This window comes from Vipera ursinii, assembly GCF_947247035.1.
Source record: "Vipera ursinii genome assembly, chromosome: 2".
NCBI lineage: Eukaryota > Metazoa > Chordata > Lepidosauria > Squamata > Viperidae > Vipera > Vipera ursinii.
In genome coordinates, this window is record NC_139513.1 from 193,909,860 (window position 1) to 193,932,892 (window position 23,033).

Consider the following 23,033-nt stretch of genomic DNA (forward strand, 5'->3'; position numbering starts at 1 on the left):
GTGCAGGGATAGCAAGAGTGGCGGTAGACAGATTTTCTGGCTTTGATAATAGGATTTCATTGTTAAGCGACGGTAAAATGCAAAGCATCCCAAAAGCAAACGAATGCCGCCCTGGTTTAGATAGATCCGGGGTCTTCAAACTTGGGCCTTTTATGGCTTGTGGACTTCAACTCCCAGAATTCCTCAGCCAGCCAGGAATTCTGGGAGTTGAAGTCCACAAGCCATAAAAGGGCCAAGTTTGAAGACCCCTGAGATAGATCGACATTTGCTGCAGCCTTAAGTATGCTTTGCTTTGGAGATTTTCAAAAAGACTGCGGCTATTTCAGGAGTTTTATTTTTCTCCCTGTCTTCCATAATATACTCTTTAACAGTAATTCACTGCATTTACAGAATTCTCCTAAAAGTGAATAATCGTTAAATTCATTAACTGGAGCTAAAAAAATATCTAACGGGTCGCAGTTTGTTATTGATTCACAGGCTTTTACTGATCTAGGAATAATTTGAATATAGATGGAATTGTATATTCCTTCAGGAAGGGCAACCATTATAATACACTTAAGACGTTAAAGGCGCTCATTTGCCTAAGAGGAGCAATTCCTGTGGAATGCAGTAGAGTTTGCAGTTAATATGTTATTCCTAAATAAGTGATAATAAAATAAATGTGTTTTCAAATGAGCAAACAATAACTAGTTCTTAATCTGCTGATCACAGATTTCTGATTCAGTTGTCGGTCAGTAGCTGCAAAAAAGTTTTCTCCATGCTCCAGTATTGGTTGCCATTAAGTCATGTTCAATCTTAGAAACCAAATAATTTTCTCCGTGGTACTGGTACCTGTCCCTAACCTGTTCTTTCAAGTTCTTTCACACTCGTTGCCACTGTAATTGAATCCATCCACCTTGCTTCCGGTCATTCTCTTCTTGTCTTCCATCTTTCCCAGTATCACAGCCTTTTTCTCTGGAGTTAGGTCTTTGGATAATTTATGCCTGGTTATTTGTGCTTTGAGTGACAACTCTGGATTGATTTGTTGGATTATGTTTGTTTTCATTGCTGTCCCCGGTATTACCAAGAGTTTTCTCCAAAGTTCACAGGTTCAGTACTCTTCCTACCCTGCTTCTCCAAAGTCCCACTTTCGCTTCCTTTGAGAGTCCCACCACGGCAAGGGTACTTTTTTTCACCAGTGGTGGACTTGCCCTCAGAGTAAGAAATATTGGGAGAAGGTCCAAAACTGGTTAAAACAAATAAATGGTGTCACCTTCCCTCTGCTTCCAGACTCTTACCTACTGGGTATAAAGCCAAAACTAATTAATAGACAAGATTGGTATCTCTTTGTACATGTTACAACAGCAGCGGGAATAACCTTCGCTCAACAGTGGAAGGATATAAATATTCCAACGGACCAAATGTTAATTAAGATTCTGAATTGTGCTGAAATGGATAAACTAACTTATATGTTAAAACAGAAACAAGAATCTATGTATTACACCAACTGGGAACGATGGTATGATTGGTTAAAAAATAGAACAAACCTAGAATAGTTAATATGACACTTCATAGTAATCTTTATGACAATATTTAATAGTCAAAATAGACAACGTTAAATAAGATTTAAGATTTACCGGGATGTAATTATGTATAACTGTACAGGGGACTTTAATCCCCAGTTAGTTTATATGTATGTTTGTTAAGTGCTTGCTTGTCCTTTTTCTTTTCTTTCTTAATTTGAAATGTATATACTTAGTGTGTATGTGTCTGTAAATATTTAATAAAAATTTAATATTAAAAAAAGAGAGAGTCCCACCACGGCACTGCCGAAATTATTCAAAACGTTCAAAGCCGCTCATTTCTAAGCCTTAAAACTGAATCGTCAAGTCTGAATTTTTCGGGTTAATTTGGGCTTGAGTTTGGCATCTTAGCCGTCTCTCCCGGGATGCTTCAGGCTTGAAGGCCCCGAACTTCACCGGGAAGAGGAGGAGCCCCAGTTCGTTCGCTACGCCTGCGCTCCTCCCGCAAAGGTCGCCAGTGGCTGAAGGGCTTCGTGGTTGGTCTGGCTCCGGTTGTCCCGGGCTCTTCGCTCGTGGGCACGGGATGAACGTCTTCTGGCGGGTTTTTGCTGGGGGTCTTCCACGCTTTTGGCAGCCGCCCCCGCTTTCCGCCCCAGCTTGCGGTAAAAGAATCGGCGCGCTGCTTTGCCGCACCTCGGCGAGCGGCCCCCTTCACTTCCCGCTCGGGAAGGAACCCCGCGGGCGCCGGGGAGAGGCGGCGGTCGCCGTGTCGCCCGAGTTGATGGAGCAGGAGGAGTTCGTCTTCCCCGAATATGTCCCCGAGGAGCTGCCTTTCGACGAGGAGAAGCGGTTGGTGGAGGCCGCGGTGGAGCAGGAGCTGGAGCAGCAGCAGCGGGCTAAGAGCGACAAGCCGCCGCCGCCGCCGCCGCAGCGCCGAGAAGGACGCCAGAAGGCAGCACGGAGTCACCCGGCTTGGGGGCGGCCGGACGCTTCGGTGCCGTCGAGCGGAGTGAACTGCTGTGGATGCGGAGCGGAACTACACTGCCAGGATCCGGCCGTGCCGGGATATCTGGCCAGCGAGAAATTCCTGAGCCTGGTGAGGCCAGAAGCGCTCCTGCAGCGGAAGGAAGATGGAGGAGGACCGAAGGAAGAAGCAATGGGGGCGAAGGTCTGGAAGGACCCCGTCAGGCAGGCGCTGGAGCGAACTGTGTGCCAACGCTGCTGGCTTCTGATGCACCACCAGCAGGCCCTCAAGGTGGAAATGTCCCGGGAGGCATATTATAACCTGGTGAGCGCGGCTTTAAAACGGCCTCCTCGTCATGGACGCTCACACCTTGTGCTCTGCATGGTGGATATGCTGGAACTGCCTGACTCACTGCTGCCTGACCTGTCCAAGTTGGTGGGGACCGATGCCCACGTATTTGTCCTAGGCAACAAGGTAGATCTTCTGCCTGCTGACTCGCCCAAATACCTGAAGCACCTCCAAGAACTGCTGTTGAAGAATTGTGCAGATGCTGGCCTTCCGAGCCAGCCTTCGGAGACCCCAGACCAGCGTATAATTGATGCACACCTCATCAGTGCCAAGACAGGCTATGGAATAGAAACGCTGATCTCCAAGTTGCAGCGTTCTTGGAAACTAAATGGGGACGTGTACCTCGTGGGAGCAGCCAACAGCGGAAAGTCTACTCTCTTTAATACTCTCTTGCATTCGGACTATTGCAAATCCAGAGCTTCTCAGGTGATCCACAGAGCAACCATCTCACCTTTCCCCGGTAAGAGGAAATTAAGGCATGCTTTGACAACTTCTCCTTAAGACTATTCAGGAAAACCCACATGGAACTTCTGAGCACTCTGGTTAAAAAGCATTACTTAAAAGCTATTCCAGGACACTTCTTTATTTATTTGATTTTTGTCCTGCCTTTATTTGTATAAATAACCCAAGGTGGAAAATATATTACTCTTTCCCCCCCACACACAACAACAACCCTGTGAGTAACCAACCCCAAGTCACCCATTCCTAAGGCAGGACTAGAATTCACAGTTTCCTAGTTTCTAGCCAGCACTTTAACCACTTCATCAAACTAGCTCTTTTTATACAGAAATCTTTTTGCTGAGTTGAAATTGGATTTGTCACATATACCCAATACATCAGAAAAATGTGTTAGCCATGTAAGTTCTTCAGACTTCTTTGAATGATCAGTAAGATTACAGATTTCTAAACATTACTCCTAATTTAAAGGAAATTGCTGGCTCAGAATCACAAACTAGCCAACCACACTTTAGCTACTATATTCTACAAACCCAGCCCTGTTTATGATTCAGTGTATCATGTAAACCCAAGAAGGTGGGGTAACAAGAAAAATCTGCTTAAATTAACTATAGTAGAGTATGTTGTGCTAGCTGTGCTCTAACCTTTTGTGAATTTGTTCCAAACTATGACATTTTTAGATTATATGAGTTAATGTTGTCTTTAGATTAGATTAATCTCTTCTGTGCTAGTTCTAAAATGCCTTGTGGGTGTGTCTAAAGTCTGGTTTAAATATATCTAAGTTCCTATTAATCCATGTGCATTAGAATTGTGTGTTGGCCACTGATGTTAAAAAACCTATAGATCAGAAAAGAGGGAGGTCATATACCCAGTTTGTATTTGTAATTCAAAAGAGTTTTAAGTAACATAGCTATATCATTTTTGATTATAGTTATAGAGATACTTTGTTTAATTTTATTTTTATAAACTGTAATGTATTGGTATAAAGTTGAGGTGATTCTTGCAGCAGCCAGATCTAAAATGTTTAGTATTGAAATATCGCAATTATGGTGTTGCTAGTCTTGAACATTTATATCACCCCTGACAATTTCACTGTATAGAATATTACATAGTTAAATAACTGAACTGCAGTGTCATAACATACATACACTAAGGAGTATTACTGCATTATGACACACACACACGTGTGTGTGTGTGTATTTCATGTGGCATAAGAGAATATAGCAGTGCATAAAAATTCACAAAAACAACATATAAAATATATATAAAAATATAAAAACACCAGAGGAGTGAATTATTTTAAAAACACAGTATAAGTGATAAATAAAATCATGAATGGAATTAAATTATGCATGAGTATTTACTAAAGTGACAAAACCTAATGCTAGATTTATAAATCATTTAGCCATTGGACAGCAGTACCCTTGAGGTGATGTATTTCATGCAGGGATCCAGGGAACCTTCTGAGGGAGCATTCTGCCACAATATGATATAAAATTTGCAGGACATTTCCACAATCACAGTTAGGATTATCAGCCAGCCCCTATTTATATTTCCAATATTGACACCTGCCAGGATTGGTTCGAATCCGATTGAGGCTGTCCAGATTTTGCTTGGAGATCAAAGCCAAAGGGGAGCTGTGCTGTGTCAGACACTAAATTAAACACATCTGGGTTAGGAGTGGCCCAGTCCTGGTGCCATGCTATCTCAATGTCAAAGTGATTTTTGACTAATTGCTGTCCAAGTTTCCATGACAGATTCGGAGATTTGAGTCAGAATATTTGATCATGACAATCCATGTGTGTAGGTAATAATTGGTTTGCCTCACATTTTTGCTACTCCCCTTTTAAAGCTAGTTGTCTTCTAAGGTGTGATATAGACTAGCCTCATGGTGCACCCTGGACGTGACTTTGTCACGGCTAGTCTATACATTCCGGCTGCTGGATCTCACTCACAAGGATTCCCCAGCAAGACATAGGAGCATGAAAACCGAAAATGATAGTTTAATATAAAGCAGAAAATAGAGTTATAGAAAGGCTAAATGATTCTTGCTAAACAACTAATGGTGCTTGAAACCTAATGCTAATAATTTTAGGACAAGTATGTTGAGAACACTTTGATGACAGTTGTACGTTTCACAGTGAGTTAACCAGTAAAAAGATGTTACTGTTGAGTTCATTTTATGGCTGTGAAGAATTCAGTCTTTCTTTAAGAAAGAACTTTTAGACATAACTATAGTTAAGTGCCATAATTTTGACATATCTCTTAAATGAAAGTTATTCTGAGACCTGTGATGGCCTTTATACAGGATCCCTAAATGTTTATGTAATAATATAATTGCTTATTTCCCCCCTCAAAACTGTTACATTATTTAAGTTTCTGCCTTTCAAGTAAAATAACAATACAGTAATGGGAATCTGTTTCAACTGTTCATGGTTTTCCCCCATAGGTGGCACCACCTAGCCTACTGTACTGATCTCAAAAACATTACAGGTAGTCCTCGACTTATAACCATTCATTTAGTGATAGTTCAAAGTTACAATTGAAAAAAGTGACTTATTACTACTATTCACTTTTCACACAACTGTTGCAGCATCCCCATGGTCACGTGATTTAAATTTGGGTACTTGGCAATTAGCATGCCCCAAGACCATGTGATTTCCATTTGCAATCTTCCCAGCTGGCTTCCAAAAAGCAAAGCTAATTGGGCAAGCCAGATTCACTTAACAACCGCACAGCTCACTTAACAATTATCTTGCTTAGCAAGAAAAATGTTGGGGTCAATTGTAGTATTAAGTTGAGGACTACCTATATTGTAGCAGGCTTGGCACTACTTGAATGTGGAATCAACAAGAAATAATGAAATTTGTAGGCTAGAATGGAAGAAGGAGAGAGAAAAAAATAGAAGGAAGCACTAGGACAGCCATTTGTCTGAAATGGTATAGGGCAGGGGTAGGCAACCTCGGCTCTTTTATGACTCATGGACTTCAACTCCCAGAATTCCTGAGCCAGCTGTGCTGGCTCAGGAATTCTGGGAGTTGAAGTCCATGAGTCATAAAAGAGCCGAGGTTGCCTACCCCTGGTATAGGGTTTCCTGCCTGAGCAGGGGGTTGGACTAGATGACCTCCAAGGTCCCTTCCAACTTTACTATTATGATTATGATTAGCTTGTAAAGATAATTCAAGAACAAATGTACCTGTCATGCTTTCTACTTGGAGGTGACTTTATTCCTGGATTAGAAAACTAGAGTTAACGTAACTAAATAACACATTAATCAGCTGTCTGTTACAAATTGCCACTGAAATCTTTGAAGAGGCTAACACAACTCCAAGGATTATTTGATTTAAAACTGCATAAGATGGATATGGTTCTCATCATGCCATTTTTGGTTTCTGCCATAGAAATAGTAATGTTTTGGAGTTGTTTATTTAGAGAAGGGGGATGAAAGGGCAAAATCAGTGCATTAGGTTTTACTGAAGCTGTTCAGAGGGGTGGGGGATTAAGGGACAAAATAGGAAGCAAAAAATGTTCCCATCTCTAATCCATTGATATTACTAGCCACAGACCCTGGAATCATCAAACTGGGCAGGAAATCATAGTGCAGCCCTAGACCAAAAAAGGTATATCAACTTGCTTTAATTTCTGAATATAATAACAATGTATGCTTTGTAATAAATTTGGCCAGTGTAAGATAAGCCAGTATTTTATTAATATTTCACACTTGCTTAAAGTTAGTCATGGTTGAGGCAGGATTTGAAATGGGAATTTATTGACTCAATATTTCTCCGTTTAACATCAATTGCTATCCATTATCTCGTTTTCTTAATAGGCCCTCCTATAGCTACAGTTTCTTTTACAAATTCGTTTAATGAGTTACTTGAGATGTTGTAAAAGCTGTATGTCTCACATAACATTTTGTGACCTATATTGTTTAAGCCTATTCTAGTATCTTAATTCTTTGCCAATTGTATATAAGCCAACCATGGAAATTTATGATGGGTTTTTCCCCCCATTTTCCTCCCTAGGCACTACTTTGAATCTCCTGAAATTTCCAATTATTAATCCTACACCTTACAGAATACTCAGGAGGCAAGAAAGGCTAAAGGAAGATTCAGAGAAAAATGAAGAAGACCTCAGTATAACTGAACAAAAACAGCTGAATATTCTCAGAAAGCAAGGATACTTAATAGGTGAGTGGGGGCTTTGGGAACTGTGCAAGTGCTGCAACTCACAGTTGTTTCATAGATCTTTCCAAGGCTGTCCAGATATTTAACGCAGATATTGTTGTATATCTAAAATGGATCTTTTTTATTATCAGACTAGAAAGTTCACCTAAATAATCAAATTAGGTGGCTCCAAATTGCTTTGGATAGTTAGATACTTTTGTGCACTTGGAGAACCAGATTTTTCTAAAATGAGTCAAAAATTCAAAATTATCAATTTGGAAACTTATCTCGATGTCCAAAACAAATCATTTTCCAAAGCAAATATTTTCACAAGTACAAATATATGAAAAGAAGATTAAATCTAATTAAAAGATCTATGCCATGAAAATATTTACAAGAATATTTATAAGCTAAGATTTATCAGGAGAAGATTCCATTAATACATAATTTTTGTTATTCACTATTTCCACAGTCTTTTGAGTCAGGCAGATATGATTTTAAAGAAAAATGCAATAAAGAGACCTGCCCATATTTTAGTTCACTCATCAGAACGTAAAAAATATGATGAATATTTAGAATGAGCATAGGAGAAGAGTCAGAATTTACAGAGTTTAGAGTCTGTTGTACCTAGCATCTACATTACTTTAAAGCAGTGCATTGTTTAACCTTAATTTATTGAATGAACAATTGGCTGATTTTTCATAATGTTGTTGTTGTTAGCTGCGAAGTCGTGTCCGACCCATCGCGACCCTATGGACAACATTCCTCCAGGCCTTCCTGTCCTCTACCATCTTCTGGAGTCCATTTAAGCTCACGCCTACTGCTTCAGTGACTCCATCCAGCCACCTCATTTTCTGTCGTCCCCTTCTTCTATTGCCCTCAATATTTCCCAGCATTAGGCTCTTCTCCAGTGAGTCCTTCCTTCTCATTAGGTGGCCAAAGTATTTGAGTTTCAACTTCAGGATCTGGCCTTCTAAAGAGCAGTCAGGGTTGATCTCCTCTAGGACTGACCGGTTTGATCGCCTTGCAGTCCAAGGAACTCGCAGGAGTCTTCTCCAGCACCATAGTTCAAAGGCCTCAATTCTTTGGCGCTCAGCCTTTCTTATGATCCAACTTTCACTGCCATACATTGCAACTGGGAAGACCATAGCCTTGACTATACGCACTTTTGTTGATAGGGTGATGTCTCTGCTTTTTAGTGTGCTGTCTAGATTTGCCATGGCTTTCCTCCCGAGGAGCAGGCGTCTTTTAATTTCTTGGCTACAGTCTCCATCTGCAGTGATCTTGGAGCCCAGGAAAATAAAATCTGTCACTACCTCCATTTCTTCCCCATCTATTTGCCAGGAATTGAGAGGGCCGGATGCCATGATCTTGGTTTTCTTAATGTTAAGTTTCAACCCAGGTTTTGCACTCTCCTTCTTCACCTGCAACACAAGGCTCTTTAGTTCTTCTTCACTTTCTGCCATTAGAGTAGTATCATCTGCATATCTTAGGTTGTTGATATTTCTTCCGGCAATCCTAATTCCAGCTTTTGATTCATCTAGCCCTGCCTTTCTCATGATGTGCTCTGCATATAAGTTAAATAGGCAGGGCGACAGTATACAGCCTTGCTGGACTCCTTTCCCAATTTTGAACCAATCAGTAGTTCCGTGTCCAGTTCTCACTGTTGCTTCTTGGCCCACATATAGGTTTCTCAAGAGACAAATAAGATGGTCTGGTACGCTTATCTCTTTAAGAACTTGCCACAGTTTGTTATGATCCACACAATCAAAGGCTTTAGCATAGTCAATGAAGCAAAAGTAGATGTTTTTCTGGAACTCTCTAGCTTTCTCCATGATCTAGCGTATGTTGGCAATTTGATCTCTAGTTCCTCTGCCTCTTCGAAATCCTGCCTGTACTTCTGGTAGTTCTCGATCCACATACTGCTGGAGTCTAGCTTGTAGGATTTTAAGCATAACTTTACTAGCATGTGAAATGAGTGCAATGGTGCGATAGTTCGAACATTCTTTGGCACTGCCTTTCTTTGGAATTGGAATGTAAACTGATCTTTTCCAATCCTGTGGCCACTGTTGAGTTTTCCAAATTTGCTGGCAAATTGAGTGTAGCACTTTTACTGCATCGTCTTTTAAGATTTTGAATAGCTCAGCTGGAATACTGTCACCTCCACTAGCTTTGTTGTTGCTCAGCTTTTCTAAGGCCCACTTCACTTCACATTCTAGAATGTCTGGCTCGAGGTCAGTGACCACCTCATTGTGGTTATCAGGGACGTTAAGCTCATTCTTGTATAGTTCTTCTGTGTAATTTTGCCACCTCTTCTTAATCTCTTCTGCCTCTGTTAGGTCCCGGCTATTTTGGTCCTTTATCATGCCCATTTTTGCATTAAACGTTCCCTACATCTCTCCAATTTTCTTGAAAAGGTCTCTGGTCCTCCCTATTCTATTGTTTTCCTCTATTTCTTTGCACTGTTCATTTAAGAAGGCATTCTTATCTCTTCTAGCTATTCTCTGGAATTCTGCATTCAATTGGGCGTATCTTTCTTTTTCTCTCTTGCCTTTCGCTTCCCTCCTTTCCTCAGCTATTTGCAAAGCTTCCTCAGACAGCCATTTTGCTTTCTTGCATTTCTTTTTCTTTGGGATGGTTTTAGTTGCTACCTCTTGTACAATGTTGCAAACCTCTGTCCATAGTTCTTCAGGCACTCTGTCTATCAGATCTAATTCCTTAAATCTATTTGTCACCTCTACTGTATATTCAACAGGGATATGATTTAATTCATACCTTAGTGGCCTAGCGCTTTCCCCTACTTTCTTCAATTTAAGCCTAAACTTTGCAATGAGAAGCTCATGGTCTGAGCCACAGTCATCTCCTGGTCTTGTTTTTACTGACTGTATAGAGCTTCTCCATCTTTGGCTGCAGAGCATATAGTCAATCTGATTTCTATGTTGACCCTCTGGTGATGTCCATGTGTAGAGCCGTCTCTTGGGTTGTTGGAAAAGAGTGTTTGCTATGACCATCGTATTCTCTTGACAAAATTCTATCAGCCTGTGCCCTGCTTCATTTTGTACTCCAAGGCCAAACTTGCCTGTTATTCCGGTTATCTTTTGGCTTCCTACTTTATCATTCCAATCCCCCATGATGATAAGGACATCATTTTTGTGTGTTAGTTCTATAAGGTGCTGTAGGGCTTCATAGAACCGGTCAATTTCATCCTCTTCAGCACTGGTGGTTGGGGCATAGACTTGGACTACTGTGATATTGGTTTGCCTTGGATTCGAACTGAGATCATTCTGTCATTTTGAGGATTGTATCCCAGTATTGCTTTTCCACCTCCGGAGCTGTGGAATCAGCTACCGGTAGAGCTCCGGATGGTGCCCGATCTTCGCTCCTTTCGTCGCGATCTCAAGACATTTTTGTTTGTACAAGCTGGCCTAGCCTGATGGGGATCGGTGGGGTTGTTTTATTTTTGGTCTTTTAATTTTATCTCGGGTTTTTTTAGAACTGTACTTCTATTGTTTTTAATTAGGGCAATTGTTTAATCACCTTTTAATGTTTGTATTGGCTATTTTATTCTGCCCTGTGAACCGCCCTGAGTCCTCAGGGAGAAGGGCGGTATATAAATGTTATTAAATTAAATTAAATTAAATTATTGACTATGAAGGCTACTCCATTTCTTCTGAGGGATTCTTGCCCACAGTAGTATACCTGATGGTCATCTGAATTAAATTCACCCATTCCTGTCCATTTTAATTCGCTGATACCTAAGATGTCTGTGTTCAGTCTTGTCATCTCTTGTTTGAACATGTCCAGCTTGCCTTGATTCATGGATGTTACATTCCAGGTTCCTATGGAGAAAAACTCTTTACAGCATCGGACTTTCCTTTCACCACCAGACACATCCACAGCTGAGCATCCTTTCGGCTTTGGCCCAGTTGCTTCATTCTTTCTGGCGCTACTAGTACTAGCCCTCTGCTCTTCCCCAGTAGCATATTGGACGCCTTCCAACCTGAGGGGCTCATCTTCCAGCGTCATGTCGTTTTGCCTTTTGGTACTGTCCATAGGGTTTTCATGGCAAAGATACTGGAGTGGGTTGCCATTTCCTTCTCCAGTGGATCACGTTTTGTCAGAACTCTCTGCTATGAGCTTTCCATCTTGGGTGGCCCTGCACGGTATAGTTCATAACTTCATTGAATTACGCAAGCCCCTTCGCCACGACAAGGCAGTAATCCATGAAGGGGGATTTTTCATAATACGCTACACTAAAATTAAAAAGTGTAAAAAGCCTAATGCGATGGATGTACAAAGTCTAGGTGCTAATTTTTGGTTGAATTCTTATTGCATCTGCTAGCCTCAGAACAACATATCACAAAAAACCCCATGAATAATCTACATGTACCTGTATATCTTTCTGTTTATGATACAGGAAGAATTGGAAGAACCTTTAAACAACCAGAAAAAAATGAGAAAAAAATTGAAATTGATTTTGATGTTGAGGCATTGTCTATTGACATGGAGGAAGAACCCTCCTCTTCACTCAAAGCTGATACCAAAAAAAATAGATTGACGTACAATGAAGTGAAAGATTGTCGTTGGTTTTATGACACACCAGGGATTATAAAAGATCATTGTGTAAGTATACTGTTAAATTTGGTTGATGTCTAAAACAGAAATGAAACCACTATTTCAGCAGCTTTCTGTGATCTTAATTCTTCTTTTTTTCAAGTGTGGAGCTGAAAATGTATTTCATATATGGAGTGTGGGCTACTTGAAGAATTTGAAAAAAATCCAACTATAAATAACACAACTATGTATAGAAATAGAATCATGGTAAAACCCTTTTTAGCATTTTGTAAATCCTTCACAACACATTTGTGCGTCTTTTATTCTTTAATTTATTTTCAAATCTTGACAATTATTATCTGAATTAATTTAGCATTTAGCTTTAAACAGCTTAGACAGAATATTAAATGTGAGAATTCAGTTACATACATGCTCTATCAAAGCATTACAGAATTATGATTATACAGTTACTGTGCTTTGTAAAGGTGTATGAGAAAGATGCTTCCCCTTTTCTCTGTACATTATTCCAAAGATAATGATGGAAGCATGGATTTTATGCTATTTAGTTATTGAATGTCTAGCGTGTTTTCCACTAGTGATCTGTGTGCTGATCTTTTCTCCGTTATATAACCTGACTATACCTGCCCATTGAGGAAGAACACGCAAACAGTGTCTGCCATCTTCAATCCCATAAAGCAGCAGACCCCAATATTTCCAGCTTGACAGACGGGGGGGAGGAGGGGGGATGGTTCCATGCAAGTGCACACAGCTCCATTTGCGCAAGTGGCAGGCGCATGCACATACAGCTCACACAAATGGACCGTCACGCACGAGCCGCTTGTATGGCCTGGTTCCAAACAGGTTGGGGTCCCCTGCCACAAGGCATTTCAATAGAGTAAGGTACTTCCCTTCTAGATCCTGTCGTTGTCTTCTGTATCCCATTTCCAGGTTTGAATCTTGACTGAAATAGACTTAGGGCCGTGGTGGCGAACCTATGGCACGCATGCCACAGGTGGCACACAGAGCCCTCTCTGTGGGCACGCGCACCGTTGCCCCAGTCCTAGGCTTTCAGCAGGGTCTTATAAAACCTTTTTGCTTTAGGCTTCCGCCGCTGCATGTTGGGGGGAGAAAAGGTTCAATCAATCAATTTCAGCTTCTCACAGGGGAAAAAAAGATCTCGCAAAGTTGGAATTGATTGATTGAACTTTTTAGTCCCACCCAGTCTGCCATTACCACCACAGCAATGCCCACCCAATGGGCCACACCCACCCAATTGGCCACACCCACCCGGCACTCGACAATACATAACTGAGTTTTGGTTTGCAGTTTGGGCACTCGGTCTCTAAAAGGTTCGCCATCGCTGACCTAGGGTAATCCAGTTCATTAGAGGTTAAGTAGTTATTTTACTACAGCCATCTCAGTAACCTTGCCTAAAAGGAAAGGTTGAAGACCTACCTAAGACCACTGAATTCTGAATCCAGAGAGAATGTCTTCCGTAGCATGTGCACCAGTAGCACATGCATGTGTCTATGAGGAGACAACATGACAAAACGCTATATAAGTTACAGCACAGCAGCTAGGACAGTAATTATTATTCATCAATACAGATATTATAAGATCTCTTGGTTAGAAGCATAGCTGCTCTAATTCCATTATTTCAGATTTTCAGACAATTTTCAAGAATTCGGATTTTCACTATCCTTTATAAACAGCATTGCTGTAAGCTAGTCATCATTTAATAATTTGCTAAATATTGCCAAGTTCAAAATACTCAAGAATGTTTAAAGATGGAAAATAAAACATTGTAGCGTTCATTGGTTTCTTACCATTAGCTCCAGTTCTCAAAGCAGAGATAACCCAAGATCAAAGTACTTCAAAGCTATAAACCTGATCTTTCAAGTGTAGTATTGCAGCCCATCTAGAACATATTGGATTAAAATCTTGAACCGGACTTTCTTCTGACTTAATAGTATTTCTGTTTTTTCTGGATTTAAGTTTAGGTGTATTTCCCTTTTATTCAACTCATTCATTGATCCTAAGTGGCAGTCAATACTACTAGCAGACATCATCTTGATGGCATTATCTTGTCCAGCTGATTTAAATTTTGAATAAAAGTTAAAGGACAAGAAAGAACTGTCATTAAAAACTATATAGAACCATAATGCTCAAGAAAGGTTAACAGGGAAGACTAGGACCAATGCAATACAATGCACCCAAATCCCATAGGTGCCAGGTGATCCAAAAGAACACCAGAATTGGCCAAAAAGGCTGTTATACAGTATAGTTCAAGGGGCCACATTCCCCTATCCATTTGTTGATATACCTCATCTCTATATAGGTTTTCACCCAGGCTTTATTATGAACCTACCACCTTTCAGTCACCTTCGCCAAGAATAATTTGAGACTGTTATGTAGTCAGTTCTTCTGGACCAGAGAAGAGAATTCTTTAAAGTAAAGAAATGAACTTCTGTTACAGATAGAACAGCAAAATAAATTATAAAAAAGAACTTAATTGTTGAAAGGTATATTTTTGCTTAAAAGGTACTTTTGCTGAAAAATAATCTAGTTCTTGAGAAAAGAACTTCCCAAGTGCCACAACATGGTATACACACACACACACACACACACGCATTTATATACAGTAGTGACTGACTTTGAGCCAGTCACTCACTTTCAGCCCAACCTACTTCAAATGGGCTGTTATGGGGGAAAATAGGAGGAAGATATTGCCTCAAATATGTTTGCCATCTTTAACAGAGGGCGGTGTTAGAAATAATATCCATGTTGTAGCCTTTCTTGTGTTTAATCCTGACCTTTATTTTCCAGATTCCACCATTTTTCAAACTTTAAATCACAGCTTTTTGAAAAATGTTAAAACTTCCAACATTCAACTTGATTCTTAGCTTAATATAAAATGCAATATAGTTTAGAAGAAACTGGGCACAATACAAAGACATACGTTCACATGGAAACCAACCAGATATACCAGTGTATTTTTCTTTCCCTTCTCTCCTCTCCATAGCAGTTTGTAGTGCCAAACAGTGTCAATGAGTGGTTGATAGGTGGGCAAATATAACACTATTCTGAGCCAAGAAGATTTCCAAACAATTACTCTGCTCACTTTTATTGGGTGGCAGCTGTTCAATGAAATGTTCAATTCTCTTCCACTCATTGTATTGAAAGATAAACACCAGGCTTTCTGAAACTGATTTGAAAATTGTTTGCCCTGCATTATTGTAAAACTTCTGATTAACTATTGTCCTTCAGCATGCTGAATTTGTTTGTGTATTTGGAAACAGAATACTGTATTTTGTTTGGCATTTAAGGCTGCCAAAAATTACAGTACAACTCTAGTGGTGCATATTCATCTTTGGATTATGACCACTTGAATTAAATTTCTTATTAATTCAATCGTAACTAAGTAAAGTAGGCATTTCAGCACCTGAAGAGTGGTTACACAAGTATTATTTTGCCATCAGTAGCATTAAGAAGTTTTACATGGTTCATTGCTTTTTCATTTGGCTCTACATGAAATCCTTCTTAACTGCCACAAGTCAGGCTGCTTCCTCTGTTATAAAAAATGGAATAATTGAAATTGAGTTATATTTGTCTTGAATTGTCACTTTGCAACAGGGAAGTGTATCCTAGCTATTGCATGAGTCTCTTATGAATGCTGTTCATCTATGCTCCTATCTCCATATTTTAGCCCCATCCAATATGCTATCTCTTTGTGAGCCCGCATAATATTTTAACATTTCAGCCTCTAATTTTCATAAGTTTTCTGATTTTCTTTTAGGTTTTAAATCTCCTAACAGAAAAAGAAATCAAATGTGTTTTGCCATACTGCGCCATTGTTCCAAGGACATTTATACTTAAACCTGGAATGACTCTATTTTTGGGTGCATTGGGACGTGTAGATTATTTACAGGTAAGAGTTGCAATGGGAGTTCTGAACTTAGTGTAAATGATGTATAGTACAAAATATGATTTGGACAGTTTGAGGGTACCAGTAATTAACTCTCTTTTGTCCTGCTGCTGCTGAATAATATCCATTTTATCAGAGTTGTTGGGGGGGGACTGCTTTAATTACTTTGAATATAGCTGTTTCTTTTTCAGGATCATTAAAGTCTGGTAGCCCAGTGTTCTCTTGTTGCATTCTGGGTTGAAATACAGCTTTCAGGAATCACTGAATTAACAGAAGCCAGAAACAGATTGGTTGGGTTGGTCTCTGGATTAGAGAAGTTTAGCTCCTCTAATAACAAGAAGGCATGAACAAGAATTCCCTTTTGGTCCCTTTGGAAGAGCCCCTCTTGAGGGTTTGGTTCTAGCTTCTCAATGTATCCCATTCACTCCAACCACTGAAGCCAATTATAAAATAGGAAGAAAAAAGGAGAATGAAGCCACACAACAGAACTAAATAAAAATAAAAATTCACCCAGCCAACGGAAACAGAAATTAGTCACCTCACTCCTGACTTCATGACCAGTCATGTCCAATCTCTGTGTGTATAAAAGGACTTGTGGCAGCTGAAGACGCTGACTATTGTATTCTCTGGGAAGCTTCTCCAGAGAGCTTCGAGCCAAAGGGAAGCAAGTATCTTCAAATAAATAAATAAATAAATAATTTATTTATTTATTTTATTTATTTTAATTCCATTTATATCCCGCCCTTCTCCGAAGACTCAGGGCTGAAATGTTTTTTCTTGGGGGGGGGGAACCCTCCTAAGTTAATTACTTCATTTTTAAATAGGGCAAAATGGAAGAATAATTTAAGATTACATTATTCCAATAAAAGTTGAATAATTCAACTAAAGGGACTAAAATGCCATTGTTTTACTAAATTGTTTTATTTTACATAACTCTTCCAGAGAAAGGGAATTTTAACAGGTTTGTGTGTGTGAATGTGTATTCCAAACAAGATACAGAGATATTCAACCAAACTGAAAATGCTCTTCCTCTAAGGAATTGGTTCTAGGGATGCTTTAAAAATGAGAAATTCATTCAGTTTATTACAGTAGTCAGCAGCCTTCAGAAGCCAAGTTATCAACAATAGAGAATGAAGAATACTTGCTAGCTGAACTGACATTAAAGGTAAAGGTTCCCCCACACATGCGTGCTAGTCGTTTCCGACTCTAGGGGCCAGTGCTCATCTCCGTTTCAAAGCCGAAGAGCCAGCGCTTGTCCGAGGACGTCTCCGTGGTCATGTGACCGGCATGACTAGACGCCAAAGACGCACGGAACACTGTTCCCTTCCCCCCGTAGTGGCCCCTATTTTTCTACTTGCATTTTTATGTTGGCAGAAGCTAGGACGAGTAAGAGGCACTCACTCTGTTACGCGGCACTCAGGATTCGACCCGCCAAACTGCCGACCTTCTGATCGACAAGCTCAGCGTCCTAACCCACTGAGCCACCGCGTCCCTTGAACTGACATTACACTAGTTAATAAAGTTGGTTTTTAAAACTTAATTGAATTAAGAAACATGTAGAATTTTTCAGGCAGTTTAATTTTCAAACTTTTTATTCCTTAGGGGAATCGGTCCTCCTGGTTTTCTGTTTTGGCCTCTAATTTGTTGCCAGTGCATATTACCTCAACAGAAAAAGCAGATGCTATATATCAAAAGCATGCAGGCCAAACACTACTAAAGGTAAGCCAGCCCTTAAGTACACTGACTGGAGAATCTGTTGAGCCTTGTAATTCTCTCCGTTCACAGGCATTCATTATTATGCCTCTTGGGATTTGGACAAGAGAAGCTTTGTTCTGTTGTTAGACAATGCCATGATTGTGTTGTCTCAAGTTTTCCCTATCTTGGTGGTCTTCCACTTTATGCAAAATGATAATAATTCTGCACATGGTGTCTTTCCAATCTCTGGAAAGAAAGATAGCAAAAAAACAACAACAAACCAGCAGGTTTTATATAAGTTCCAGGAACAAAATAATTACTACCTGAAGATCACATTAAAAAACTGCCCAATAGGATTACGGGCATTTATATTTATGATTGTTAATCTTAAAACATAAAAAATATTTTAAAACCGTACAGCGGGAGTCCCCAACCCCCAGTCCGTGGACCGGTACCAGGCCGCGGTATGCCAGCAACCGGTCCACACAAACAAGCAAAGCCCCATCCATGGTATGCAGACAGCACACAAAACCACACACTCTCCGGTCCATGGAAAAACCTCTCTCCATGAAACCTTTCGGGCACCTCTGCCTTGCAGTATTGTAACTATTCAAGTGAGCATTCAAGATATAATACAAAGAAACAGTCACTGTAGGTTCATTGACACCTGGTCTTTTATGTAGAAACTTAACCCTCGCCACTGCCAAAATGCAGTCCTTTTGATTGGTAAATATTAAAATGTTCCTATGTATTGTTCTCTGCTTATGAATGGGGTTGCATGTTCTGTTGAAATTGGCAGCTTTTACCCACTAAGCAACTTAAAGCAATTCAAAGACAAGTTTCCAAGTTTAAGCGAATTTAGTTCATTTCTTCTAACTTAATTGTATGATGGACTGTGGGGGAAATCAATTCTTAGATGAGTGGAATCGATTAAATCAAGTTGATACCTAGAAATATAAGGACAGCTCGTTATCTTTTTAAGACAATCCCATACATTTGCAATAGGAGTTTTTATTTATTTATTTTGGCATTCCCAAACTGCCCCCTTCTCTTTATTGGGGGGGGGTTTGTTTCCCTCGTTTTATTGCTTTATTCCCCTCCCCTTTTTGTTTGTGAAGAACAGGCACAGATAGTAACTTGAGATACTTTACTTATGAATATGTATGCTGACATCATCTGTTGTTTATGTTTTAGTCTCATCCCATCTTTCTGGGATGTATAAACATGAGTGCTCCCCTTTGTTGGATATGGTTTCTCTCAAAATTCTCTGGAGTCCCACCAGCGCATGCTGTGTAATAAAACAGCAGTTTAGCCTTGATTCTTCCTTTTTGCGTCTGCATTTGATTTCACAAGATAGCAGGATTGGTGTCAGATGCAAGAAATCAGGAACTAGAATACAGTTCAAAAGTACTGCAAGTTTATTCCATGTTACCTATACACAAGAATCTGAACTACTAGCAGTAAAGTTGAATTGGAGCCAGATAAGTCATGGACTTTAAGGGGGAGAGTTGGACTTAGAGATTCCAAAGTGATGATGTGTTTGATTCAGCCCTTCAGCTCAACCCGCTCATCTTACAGTTCCCCCAACTTGGGACTACTGGTAGTAAAAGACAACCTTGAGATACACTCTTGTCGGTGTCAAAAATCATATATTATTTTGCTATACCTTTAACTAGAGAATTTAATTTATCAATCCTCTTTATCTTTCAGTATTCATCACATTTCCTGTTTGGGATATCTGCTTTACTCTGTGTCCAGCATATTGCAAAGTTTATTTCTCTTATTCTTTTCACTCTGTTAATTTGATTTTCATTTTTCTCTGATTGCTTCAGCCATATCTCGGATGTCTGTCCATCTTCTTTTTCATTATCCTTCTTTTTCATTTTAACTGCTTCTGAATTTCTTTAATCTTGTCTTCTGACTTTTTTTCTAGTATCCATGCATATTGAACTGTAGTTTTTCTCACATGAAAACCTACCACTCATCTTCTACTGCTTCACCTAAATCTTTTTTTTTAGAGACACCCTTATAATTCAATGCTTTTTTTAAACCACTGGCTTACTTCCAATTTTGTCTGTTTCTTTTGCTTTGTACTTTCCCTATGTTGCTTTTACTAAATTATAAATTCTAAAACTGAAGGCAGAAACTGATTATATATAGTATCTACTATAAGTATCTCTATACTTATGAAAATTACTAAAGTGTTTAATATTAGTGTATAATTTGCTGATTAGCTTTATCAGATAAATCTTATTTTTTATTACCTAAAAGATTGTCTTTTTAATTTGTAACACAAGGTTCCAATGGGAGGTGAAGAACGAATGAACGAATTTCCACCACTTGTTCCTCAGGAAGTGATGTTGGAAGGAATTGGGGAGGATGAAGCAGTAGCTGACATAAAACTCTCATCTGCTGGTAAAGATCCTCACATTTTCTTTTGAATAGGAGACCTATTACAGGTAGTGATTGAGTTACAGCTATTCGTTCAGCAATCATTCAAAATGGTGCTGAATGAGGGGGGTTTTACAGTCTGTGAAGCTGTGGCCCTTGCAGTGTCCCAAGGACATGTGATCGCAATCTGGTTGCTCAGGTGCCTGACTTGCAATTAAGACATCAAGCAAGCCAAGGACATCATGCGTTATGACCATGTCGTTTAGTGACACAGTTGCTAGTCCCAATTATCATCATTAAGCAAGGATACCTGCATTCCAGATTTTTGAATGAAAGGATATCTCAACTCAAAAGGATATCTAAACTCGCTATATTCACAGTGTTGAATCCAGATAGGATTGCAGTCAAAAGTGATCCAGTCTTTTAATCTCATATGTAGGAAGCATATTCTCTCCAGCAAATAATTCTGAGACAAGTCCAAGCAGAATACCCAAGTTGCTAGTTGATTGGTGGGAAAGAATTTTATGTCACTGAGCATTTTTTTCTATCAGTAGAGTTTATTTTATGTAGCAGGTGTTGCACTTGTCTGTTCAACTATAAATTTGGCATATTCACATTAATGGGAAATTTAGGATTATTTTACTACGGATCTGGAACATTTCCCTTTAAATTGTCTTTGTGGTTCCCATTGGTTTTCAATCCCATACCTGAAAAAGAGAGTGCTCTCTTGTTAGACAAGGAAATACTGCAATCTTTTAGATCTGCCTAGTGCACCACAGAGGGACACGGTGGCTCAGTGGGTTAGGACGCTGAGCTTGTCGATCAGAAGGTCGGCAGTTTGGCGGGTCGAATCCCAAGTGCCACGTAACAGAGTGAGCGCCTGTTAGTCGTCCCAGCTTCTGCCAACCTAGCAGTTCGAAAGCACGTAAAAATGCAAGTAGAAAAATAGGGACCACTACGGTGGGAAGGTAACAGCGTGCCATGCGCCTTTGGCGTCTAGTCATGCCGGCCACATGACCACGGAGACGTCCTCGGACAAGTGCTGGCTCTTCAGCTTTGAAACGGAGACGAGCACCGGCCCCTAGAGTTGGAAATGACTAGCACGCATGTGCGGGGGAACCTTTACCTTTACCTTAGTGCACCACATGAAGGGAACAACCAGTTTTCAGAATACTGTTTCCATTTACTACAGAAAAAGAACTTTCATACTTAAGACTAATGTTTGATCTTTTGATTCTATTGTCATTATCAAGTATTGTTATGAGGGCTTTGAGAATAACCTCTGAAGATTTTTGAAATAGCTCTTGCTTCTGGTCCTAGTGTGGAAATTAATACGACTCTGTTGCATCAGTCAAGCTGAAGTTCACAGTAAATCAAATTAAGTGTTTTTATTTGTTTAGTTATAAAGTGATGTATTCCCTCTCTTTAGGTTGGGTTGCAGTTACAGCTCATTCAAATAATAAAATGCAATTAAGATGCTATACGCCTGAGGGAACACTGGTAACTCTCCGCAAACCACCTCTGCTACCGTACATTGTTCATTTGAAAGGGGAACGTGTGAAAGGAAGTTCAACCTACAGAACTAAAAGACCACCTTCCTTTGTGCAAAATTTAAAATCTAATATAAATGAGAAAAAGTATAAAATATAAGGGTTGATAAATAATGGAATCCCCAGTGTAATTTTTTATCCCAAAATAGCAAATGATTACTTGTTTAAAAATAGTTTTCTTATTGTTATTTTGTTTTGGTAAATTGTCACTGCATATTAAAGGTCATGTTTATTTGCAACTTCGTGGTATTGTACTGTTTTACACTACAGTCTATAGTGTTTCTTTTTATACTTTGTTGTTTTCTTTAAAGACCAGCATTCCCTTCAGCTTTTTTCTAGTTTTGGTAACCAAATATTGCCAGAGAGGAAATAGGACCTCTTGCAATTCCAATATACCACCAAACTTTAGGAAACTTTCTTTCAGGGTTTAGAATATTTATGTAGTTAAATGATATACATCTGTTCAGTCCCAAGTAATTATTTTATTACAAATTATTACCAACCTTACTTTAAGGATACCAGTTTCCAAAATGTAGATCATATGTTAGTATAAACAGCTGCAAATAAATACCTATTATAAAACAAAATTGTTAGGCTCTTTTTAACAAGGCAGTTATCAATCACAGGGGACAGAGCAATGTACACTATCTGTGCAGGCTTCTGTGATGATTATCACCTGCTTTGCTCCCTCTTACAGTATATCTGAATTTCCTTGAAAACAGCACAGGCCATGGTACTGATCTGTGAAAGCTTACAAAGAATAACAGAGTAACTGAGAAACTCAGCTAAATAAATCAATGTACTGTATTTTGAGATTCAGTTGCTTTCTAATATGCAAGGCATCATTCCTTGCTACCAACAACAAAAATAAATGAATGTGGCTGCCAAGGTAAGTGTACATCCAGACAGCTTTTGCATGAAATCTGATAAGCTGCTTAAGGAACGAAGCAGGGAAAAAAAATATTGGAGATGAGATCCAAAAGAATATGCCAAAATTTTGCTGTTTCATATATGAATTATTTTTGCAGGTATTGGACTTTCTTAGAGATACTTACATTAATTCCTCACCATGGTAGCAAATACTATGTGGAATGGTACCATCAATACCACAGTAAGGATTTTCTACAAATACAATTAATGCAATTTTGTCCAATTTTAACTGGCTATATTATTCATGGAAAAACAAGATTATGTCATTCATACCCAAGGTAATAATTGGTGACCTCTTAATTATACCCTCAGAATTAATTTACCACCAAAGAGAAGCAAGAAGGTAATAAACACTTATAGCAGGGGGGAAAATAGGGTTAAGTCTCTGATAGGTTAACCAAAATAAATAAATAAATCCAATCCCCATAAAAAAGAAAATTGGAAGAAAAACCAAACCATTTTCTTTTCCATCAGCTTTTTCTTCATTGCCTAGGTGTTAGAAACATTTTACCATTGAAGTCTTCAATGATACTTAAAAGATAAGAAAATTGT

General features: G+C 39.3%; 1 protein-coding gene across 2 annotated transcripts; it reads left to right on the forward strand.

Moving 5' to 3' along the window:
- Nucleotides 1-1,437: 1,437 nt before the first annotated feature.
- Nucleotides 1,438-21,789, forward strand: NOA1 (nitric oxide associated 1). Of its 2 annotated transcripts, XM_083352846.1 has the most exons (7): nt 1,438-3,274; nt 7,296-7,460; nt 11,854-12,059; nt 15,787-15,918; nt 17,518-17,634; nt 19,908-20,025; nt 21,431-21,789. In XM_083352846.1, exons 1-7 carry the CDS (start codon nt 2,086-2,088, stop codon nt 21,649-21,651), a joined length of 2,148 nt encoding a protein of 715 aa, XP_083208972.1. In that variant the 5' UTR covers nt 1,438-2,085; the 3' UTR covers nt 21,652-21,789. The 2 variants fall into 2 exon arrangements, with proteins under 2 accessions (XP_083208972.1, XP_083208973.1); XM_083352847.1 differs by lacking the exon at nt 15,787-15,918.
- Nucleotides 21,790-23,033: the final 1,244 nt, after the last annotated feature.